This window comes from Aphanomyces invadans (assembly GCF_000520115.1).
Source record: "Aphanomyces invadans strain NJM9701 unplaced genomic scaffold supercont1.128, whole genome shotgun sequence".
Taxonomy (NCBI): domain Eukaryota; phylum Oomycota; class Saprolegniomycetes; order Saprolegniales; family Verrucalvaceae; genus Aphanomyces; species Aphanomyces invadans.
The window spans coordinates 13,413-22,991 of NW_008580273.1; the positions used below are offsets into that span (position 1 = coordinate 13,413).

Consider the following 9,579-nt stretch of genomic DNA (forward strand, 5'->3'; position numbering starts at 1 on the left):
TACATTGATGGCATAAAACAAGTGGTGCTGCTGAAGCCGCAGTTTCGACGCGCGCTCGAGGACATCGCCCACGTCTTTCGCCCACACATGGACTTGACGTTTCCTTGCGCTGCCAACACCACCGCAAGTACCGAACACTCCACAAACATGGACGACGACAAGTTGCTTCTGACCACCAACTTTGTCCTACACCGGTTCTTCTTTGCGCATGTGCTGTCGCATGCACCCTTGCCCGTGCAAGACGCCATATTTGGTTATGCTACCGACGTGGCCTTGACCGAACTCATTCAAGACCACTGCGCGTTGTTGTTTGTCCAGTCCAGGGTCCGGATGCAATGGTGGCGGCAAAGGTAATGAGGGGCAGTGTTGTCGGAGAGACTAGCTGACCGCACGGATGACCAGATTCTTGAAGCGGCGACGACAAACCGTCTTGATTCAAGCCACGTGGCGTCGGTTCGTCTGCAGGAGAAAGTACCTCTACGATCAAGCCATCCGCGCTCACCACGCTCGACTTGGCCTCGAAATGGAATGTGCAATGCGACTGCTGATGTGCCTCCGTCGCGCGGTACTCCACCGACGCATCCGTGTACGAGAAGCGGCCAGTCAGAAAGTCGACCGTGCGATTTTGGCCTTTGCATACGACCACCATCGGTCCCGTCAAAAGATCGCTACGTCCGTCATTCGCCCGCTACCACACCACCAGGAAGCAAGTCATATCCGTGCGATGACATCCTTCGCTTGTGGTTGCAGCTGTGGCCGACGGCGTCGTCACCAAGGCAAGGTGGTTGCGCTCTTCAGCCGCCACAGCCAGACTTTTGTTCGATTTGTCCTGCAAATCCACTCGCACCCACACACTTCGTCGTTGCAATGGCTGACTGCGTACGATGCCAGAGACTCGTCCGTCCATGTTATCCCGTTGGCCACGCAAGTACTTCACCGAATTGTTCCCAAGACAGAGCGGTCGACCATCGGCAACGACCTCGTCCGTCGGCTCGAGTTCCACGGGATGTCGCTTCGCCTAAACATGAAAGAGCACGCGGCGCGTCCCGGTCGTCGCGTGCTTCAACTAGCCAAGGCGCTGTCGGTGGCGCACATTCCTCAGCGTCCGCAGCGCCAACTGGCGCGATTTATCGTCCAGGCCATCGAGTATAGCAACGAAGTCGTGGTGCAAGTGTACAATCCAGCGTACGTCGATCTACAGAGAGTCGAGCATCCAGTTTAGGCTCCAGTAGAACATGAACCGCGATGGGGCACTCATGTCTGCGGCGTGATTAGAGATTCCCGGACGTGGTGCTTTCCGTCTACGTCCAACCAGCTACGTGACTTGCATGCGGTACGGCATCGACCACTGGCATCTTTTCCATTCAACCCCGAGTTCTTGACGGGCTTAGTTGATTCACACATTGCGAGTTGTTTCCGTTCTACCCCACGGCCAGTACACGGTCGTGCCATCAAGCGATGTCGACCAACTCCTGCAATCGCATGTCGTTGTCGAGCTCCAGCGTCACATTCGACGAAAACTTGCCCAGCAACGCGTCCAAGATCTCGCCATCCATCAGTGGCTGCGTGTGCAAGTCAAGAACCGATATCAATACGTGCATGGTCCATCAGGTACGCCGGTGCGACTCGGTCCGTCAAGTGTAGAGTTGACCGTCTCTACTCTTGCGATTCAGGGCTGTGGCGCGACGCGTCAAAGCCCCACATGCTACGCAATGCAACGCCTGTCAATGCCATGCGGGAGTGGTACTTCGTGCTCAATTACACCCATACCAGAGTGCCGTACGCGTACTACATCTACCCTCGACGCGCTGCCATCTCGCGCAAGTCCCAGGTCGATGCGGCTATGCTTATCCAAGTACGGTAATCTACGCACGAGGCATGGACTTGCCAACGCATCGTGTAGACGTGGCTTCGCAACCAAGGACACAATCGACGCCTCTTTGACTGCGTCCGCTCCATGATCAACCTGCACCAATTTCACGTGCGGTGGCAAGTGCAGAGCCAAGGCCCGCCAACTCCCCACATCACACGACTTTTGCTCTATAAAGCGATGTGGTTACACCTCTTTCACGTGAGCTATCCGTGGCAAGACACTCGTCAACGTGCTGAGATATATATGTCTAGGCCGACGTAGCTGGCGCGGCGCCTCTCTACGACGACGCGGCACGCTTGTTCGTGTGGCACGACGGGATTCTGCCTTCCGAAGTGGCTCTCGTACTTTGTGTCTGCGCGGTCTTTTGGCTTGCGACTTGTCAGGACGAGAGTTCCATGGGCCGACGGCAGCTAGCCTTGACATACTTGGGCAAATACCGACCGCAGCTCGATGCTGCAGACGTTGCCCTTGTCCACGAGAACTTTTACCACTGGGCTGTTGTGAACCACCCATTGTCATCCGTGGCTGTCCTTTCCTTTGCAATCTATATCCATCTCGTCCGAGGGGATCGAAAGGGCGCCGAGGCTCAGTACACAACAGCGGTCGCTTTGCATCATGCCGAAAAGCTCGTCGACATGGTGCGCAATAGTCTTCCTCGTCGCAGCATCATTACAATGCCGTCGTAGAATTGTCGATTGGCGTGTCCAACGGAGGCATCGAATTGGCACATCGGCCCCACGTTGGACGAATTTGAGTACCCCTTGCGACCGCACGATCGCCACGCGAGGACAAACCCAGTCCTCGTGCTTCAAGTACAACCAGCGCCTCGTTTGTAGTACTTTGTCACGGTTTACTCTAGCGGCGCTTCCGACACACCCGACAACACTTTCTGCACATGCCCAGCATCTCCGCCGCGGTGCGGGCCATTGCCGTGAACGCGCGTATTGCTCGCCAGGTGCAAGAAGCCACTTCGCTGCCCCAAACTGAAAATGTCGCCGACTACATCTGGTACACGCATTTTGTTCGGGTAAGCTTCTCGAACAATTGCTCTCTCGAGGCTGTGCAACCACACGTTTGTCGGCTCAAACTTGGGACAGCACACCCCTCAAGCGATAGCAGCTCTGTACGACAGCCACATGACGCTGCCTCGAGTTCGATGCGGGTTTGCACTGTGGCTGCTTGTTCTCGCCACGCCAGGGAGTACGTCAAGGGCCGTGCGTCTCCTGTCCGACAACGATGGCCTTTCCAACGCCGATTTGCACGACATGGAACTGAACTTCCTCCGCCATGTCGTCGTCAACAATCCACTCGACGTTCGGGGCCTGTTAAACTACGCCCTCTTTGCTCAGTTTGTGCTGCAAAAGTTTGGCATGGCAGAACGATTGTTTGCCTTGGCGGTGGCCCGTCCTCAAGACAAGGACTTTCCGCTGGCGTTAAAGGTGTGTCGATCTATCCCGTTGGGGTTATAGCTTCTCTCCGACTGGACGATGCACATGTCTAGCTGTCGTTTCGATTCCAAAAGCATCGGCTCCCATCCAGTGTATCGCCTGGGCGTGGCCCCACGCACGCCGTGTACGTCGACAAGACCACGCAAACCCTCGCGACCATCGGAGCGTGGAGTCGGCTGTGTTTCCGTGTCCAGCAGCAGTACCCCGTTTACTTTTGGTCCTGCGCCACCGTGCAACTACCTCGGCCATTCCAACAGTCTCTGAATAGGTGTCATGCCTTGACTCTGCAGCGAGTGTGGGAGCACCGTCTCGAGCTGCCCCAAGTCCCCAACAATGTCCGTGCATTCGTTCGACAACTCCAGATGTGCCAAGCGACTACTCGTCTCCAAGTACATCGATTTGGACCTCTCGATTGTGGTGGCTGATGTAACCAAGGTTTGGGGACGACGGTGGCTCGAACGCAAGCACTTTCTCGGATTCCGCAACTTCCCCAAGCTGTCTGTCGGTGTCGTGGAAAGCGCATTGACTTTACACTTCATGGAGGTGCACTTGCAAAAATCTCTCGCCAGGGCATCCGATCTTGACTCGTTGTTGATGGGATTCCGCAGGGTAACTGGAACAAGGCTGCAGCTGCATATGTTGACGTGCTGTACGCCGAGCCTTGGAATGCCGTGGCGACAGGAGGGCTACTGATAGCGCAGCGAGCAATGATGATGCAAGAACGAAGCAGCATCTCAAGCATCCGTTGGCAGAGATGGACGCAAGTGTACCGTCGATTTCATCACATCCTGGCTGACCGCACGGACGGAGTGCAAGTTCTCCTTCGATGGGCTCGCCTCGCGCTGACCGCACAACCGGCCTCGGCCCACCCATCCCTCGAAATGTCATCGACGGCACTGTCGACACCGTGGTGGCGGTGGTTGAACTACGCTCTCTGTCTCCAATGCATAGCAAAAGAGTTTGAATTGTCCGAGGGCGTTTACAGAAAGTTTTGCCGTCCAAGTGAACCGGTGGCCACTTTGGACCTGTTCTCGTTGGTATGTCTTGGTCGACCCCTTCACGCAACAACGCATTGACCTTCCAATTCGTAGCTGTACCGTGACTTTTTAAGCCAGCGCGGCCGCAAGCAGCTCTTCATGGGGGCTTCCCCACCGATTGACAGTCGCAACACCGCTCGTTTGCTCCCACATCCTCCCGGGTGGAAGCTCCGTGATCCGACATGGCAGCGCGTCCAGTCGAATCAACACGTGTATTGGTAAGCGCACAAAGTTGGCTCGACCGACGGCAAGCGGGCTCATCTACCTACATCCAGGCGACAAGATGCGACATATCGATGCAAGTGGCGCGTCGATGTCAGCGTTGTCCCAGAAGCTGCCGACGTGGCTGCCCAAACGATCCAAAGACGTGTGAGAAAGCGATGGGGCACCTTTCATTTTCCCCTCTTTTCCATTGCGCTTGGTCGAACTCGACTGGACGTCGTCAGGACCAGTCTACCATTGTGGTCGCTCTCAGCAGCGACCCCCGAGGCAGGCAACCGAGACTGCGTGTTTCGTCATTTCGTGCATAAACTGGTCGTGCAGGTTGGTTGGTTTGTCCATGCTGTTCATGTGCCATTCATGGATATCGTAGAATGCGGACGTGGCTGGCGAGATCGACGATGCGTGGGCAACAGACCCTCTCCTGTGCCCCATCGGCGTCTTGGCATGCTTTACGGACCTCCAGACGTCCCACGTCAGGAGTACGTCCATGCTTCTTGCCCTGGAGACACTGTATCGCTCCAACTCGGAAGCCAAAGCGATGTGGGACAAACATGGGCTTCCGTTCTTCGAATGGGCACACGCTCAGAATCCCATGTCTCCCCGACCTGTACTATTTCTTGCCCTCATTGCTCAGTACATGCAAGGTGACGTCGCGATGGCTCACCGCCTCTACCGACGATGGCGAGATTTGTCCACCGACGGGCCGCTGGCAAAGGCGGCTGTATATTTTGTGCGTGCATCGACCCTGCAAATGCGACTCTGTCGATTCTCGCTAACTCGGTGATGTGATAGCATTGGCGGCAGCTTGAACGGTCAGCGCCACACATGTTGTCGCGACGTACGCTGCAAGACGCGGTCGTTGTGGCATCTACTGCTGGCCATCCATTCCAACGGGCACGAGTGTGGGAAGGGCAGTATGTTTGGTACCACCGCCCCATTCATCCATCCATTTGGTAAATGTCATGGTTCGAAAGGGTCAACACCGTCACCGAACGCGTTGTCGTCCACTCGACACGTTTGCTCTTCCGCATTCCCATCGCGCGGAGCAATCGCGACGACGTTGTCTGTCGCATTCAGGTAAAGATTGCTCCACGTTTTCCGGTTTCCACAATGTCGTCCATGCAGCGCTTCCTCCGACAATTTGGACCCCCCGGATTCCACCGAACGTGCCATCAAAATGGTATTTCTCGACGCATCGGATGGTTGTACATGGCGCCGCACCCGCCGCAAGATGACTGCGAACACTCGTCCAACATGTTGTCGCCAGTCCTGTGGCTTCAACGAGGTTTCCACCGATGGTGTGTCCTGGTACATCCATGTGTTGTCCAATGCCATGGATTGAGCCAATGTCTAGAACGACCTGCACGGCGGCTTGGCGATTTGGACTCGAGGTCGAGTGCAGTTTCCGAAAGACTTGGCGCTGACTCAAGTTATTTCGCTGGCTACCATGGTGACCAAATGCGATATTCACAACCTCCATGCCATGCAGCTGATCCATTCGTCCCACCACTTGAAACAGTCCCCTTTCGCTCGAGGGGAACTTGCCTGGGACTGCCTCTACTGGACGCTCTTGACCACACGTTCCCCCGAGACTGCGACGCAAGTTCGATTGATGCTGGCCATGGCAAGTTTGCATTTATTCAAGCAATTGGCAGACGCCCACGCTTGGTGCATTCGGGCGTTTGGCACCTCCTGTCCCCGTCACTACCACGAAGTAAGCATCAGCTGCATTGCGCGTGGAGCCAAGAGATGTTGAATGGAATGGCGCGGGCGATGATGGAACTAATGGTGGTTCGTAGATGCTTGAGCGATTCTTCGTACACTACCACGACGCGATCAAGGAATTCGGTCCATCCAACCACATGCAGCTCACGGCAAATTTTGTTCTTGGCGCTCCTTCGACGACAGAGTGGCAGCAATACAGCATGGCGTCGTGGCACCACCCAAAAACCTATTACGTGCACACGAAAACTGGCAAAGCATACTGGGCAAAACCTATCCCGATGCCGTCCGTGCCGACTTCCCAACAGACCGTCGCTGCCAAAGTGTTGCAAGTACGACAAGCGATATCTACCTGGCCTCAAGACAATATGTGCAGGCGTTCTGGCGGTCGCGCGGGAGTTTGTGGCGCCAACTACGCCGCCTTTACCTGCCACAACTAGCACAAGCCACACAGGCGCATCGTAAAGTTGAGACTTCCATCGAGCGTGCATTAGCTGTCCATGCTCTCAAGGGCGACGTTCCAGCAGCAACGTTGATGTATTCGGCGATTCTGTCTGTGCAACCCGACAATGTGATTGCCATGCAGTGCTTGGCGCTCTGCTATCTCGCATCGGAGTCGCCCCTCCACCAGGTACGCGTGCATGTGCGTCGCAACGACAAGATCCAAGGACCCAATTCATGTAGGTATCGCGACGGGCGGAAGCGTTGCTGCAGCAAGCAGCTGTCGTCGATGCCAAAGCTCCACAGAGTAGAAAGGGGACCGATCTGTGGTGGATCGGCCACTATTTTGTGTTTGGGTTGTTGGTCAACCAAGGCAACCCGACGATCGTGTTGAACGTTGCTCTGGTCCACGAATTTGTCGTCCTAAACATTCGAATTGCCCGCCAGTGCTTTCACTGGGCCGCGCTGCGGTCCATGCATGGCCTGGCTCTGGTACGTCGCACTACAATGAGTACCAACCGCTCGGAGCTCCGTGTGTTGTCCTTGGTTCCCAACCAAAGTCGGTAGCAGCTCAACGTCGCGATGTTCGTTTTGACTAGCCGTCCGTTCGATGCCAGCTGCAATGTCTTCCCATGGGCATGCACCCCCAAGAAGGTCCCATGCACCGCCCCAAACACACCGTGGTCCTCCGTCCGCATTCCATCTTGTCCGACTGGTCGACCTGCTGCAACGTGTCAGCCGACTCGCGCCTGCTCTCGCTGTACTGGTGCGTACCATTTCGACAATATTCGTTCATGAACGAGGCGAGGACATGATGCAATGAGTAGGTTCAACGGGAAGACCACTCTGACTTTGTGGTCGTTGCCTCCGACTGCGTACGCTTCCATCAAGCACAGTCACCATGAGCGCAGCAGCGTCCACGTCCTACAAGTACTGTGCCGCACACCACCCGATCTTTGTCCTTGAGTCCATCTTCGTTATGTCGACTATTCCCCTTGAATTCTCGCCCAATTGAGATCACCTTTGTGGTGCGTTGTTAGCGCTTCTACCGTCGCCATGTCATTTGCTCGAACCCCGTGGCGTATGACCTGGCGTCGCTGGTGCGGGCCCTCAAGTATCACAACTCTGTACGTGCCAAATATGACGCCGACCCGACGCGACCTGCGGCCGTGACCAACTACGCGCTTCACGTCCACACGTTTGAGGTACAATATCGCCGATGTTCCCACCTCGCACACCATCAACTGACCAGAACGAACGATGTTAGAACGACGGGAAGCGAGCCAAGGAGCTGTACAAAGAGGCATTGGCAGTGAGCAAGCATCACGTCCTGTCGAGTTGCTACGCCCTGTTTCTTTTGGCTGTGTGCCAGCCGCCCCGGCTCCATTCAGCTCGCGAAGCGGCCACAAGGCTCATCGAGGCAAGACGGGCCAGTTCGTCCTTCAAAGCCGACTTTCGCGTCGCCCACCGCTGCTTCTTTCGCTACGCGCTCGTCGTGTTCCCACACGAACCATGGGCGTGGCTCAACTACGCGCTCTTGATGGAGTGCATTTACGAAGACGCCGAGGTAGCCGACCTCATGTACCAACGCGGCTTGGCGCTCCAAGACAAGCTCCAACGGCAAGGCAAGCGTCGCCAGAGTAGCACGGATGCCGCCGCCACCACTTTTCTCGACGAGGTGCGGTCGAGGGACAGTGTTGCGCGGCTGACTTGCGGTGGTGTTGTAGAATTACACAGCGTTTCGGCTCAAGTGCGTGAAGGGGGGAAGTTTGAAATGCCAGGGACCGCTGCAACGCATCTACGTACAGTCGACGTGCGTGGGATTGTGGGGCCATTGGAAGCTCATGCAAATGCCGGCGAGCGAGGTGCTTGTGGATCTAGCTGCGGCAGGACCACCTCCAGAGTTTCACCGCTTGTTCTGGTAACCCCTCGTCACAAACCAAGGGTTCATCATGCACGCAGGTTCAACACGCTCACTTGCCGAACGTACTGGGATCGTCCCGACAATCTCTGTCCTTTCATCGATGCTGTACCGCGCTCGTACACACGAGAGCATGTGACATGGAGTTGTCGGTGCCAGTCAGCGATTCTCCGCTTGCAGGTAGGAAGGCCAACTTCTCGGCGCTGAACTTGGATATCCTTTCCACGTCGAAACGTTGAAAGTAAACTGCCGTCGCTTCCGGTGTAGAAATGGATTCGCTCATGTATCTACGAGCGTGTGGGCCTTGTCCTCCATGCTCTGGACGCCCCACGAGCGTGGAATCGAATCCTCCAGTCCTCCGACAAGTTTGACGCTGCCCTGTGCATGCACGCCATCCAAGTACGTTTGCTTTCCACCGAAGGACCCTCTGCTTCCAGCAAGTTGGTCGCTCCTATGGTTGCTCCTAATATTTCTAAGCAGTGCAACGCCAACGGAGCAGTGGCCATGTACCAAACCGTCTTGGACGCGTCGTCCAGGCACCCGCATGCGTCGTGGTGCTTGGGCCTAGCGCTGCTGTCGCTCGGACGCATGGACGAAGCCACGCAATTGATTTATCCACAAGCACCGACGGGGCTCCTCGCCGCTGCATCCGCATCGATTCGAAAGCTCTCGATGCCCCTTCGAAGCAGGAGCATTGTGTCCGATCATGGACTTCGCCGAACGGGCACCGCAAACGCAATGATGGATCGACCATCCAAGTCGAGCGGCAGCCCTACCAAACCGCCGCCAGTGAACCCCCCTCCTGCAGCGTACCGACCTCCGTCCGTCCGCCTCGTCAGTCCATCCAACCAAAGCCGACACGCCCACATCTTGGCTGTATTTCAGCTACAAGTTGTGCGATTTCCCGCAGACCCC

General features: G+C 56.2%; 1 protein-coding gene across 1 annotated transcript; it reads left to right on the forward strand.

Moving 5' to 3' along the window:
- Positions 1–147: 147 nt before the first annotated feature.
- H310_15011 (hypothetical protein) lies at positions 148–9,555 on the forward strand (the record flags this gene model as incomplete). Its single annotated transcript, XM_008882991.1, has 32 exons — positions 148–350; positions 403–1,185; positions 1,276–1,333; positions 1,392–1,611; positions 1,674–1,855; positions 1,904–2,071; positions 2,125–2,511; positions 2,560–2,685; positions 2,733–2,900; positions 2,971–3,312; positions 3,375–3,538; positions 3,590–3,710; positions 3,757–3,864; positions 3,930–4,358; positions 4,413–4,576; positions 4,634–4,901; positions 4,951–5,310; positions 5,373–5,503; positions 5,555–5,657; positions 5,706–5,888; positions 5,935–6,294; positions 6,380–6,634; positions 6,679–6,933; positions 6,987–7,235; positions 7,343–7,509; positions 7,571–7,673; positions 7,784–7,948; positions 8,011–8,421; positions 8,471–8,664; positions 8,706–8,844; positions 8,932–9,063; positions 9,145–9,555. Coding segments are annotated over 32 exons (7,509 nt in total), but the record flags the coding sequence as incomplete, so codon positions are not given.
- Between the last annotated feature and the right edge of the window lie 24 nt (positions 9,556–9,579).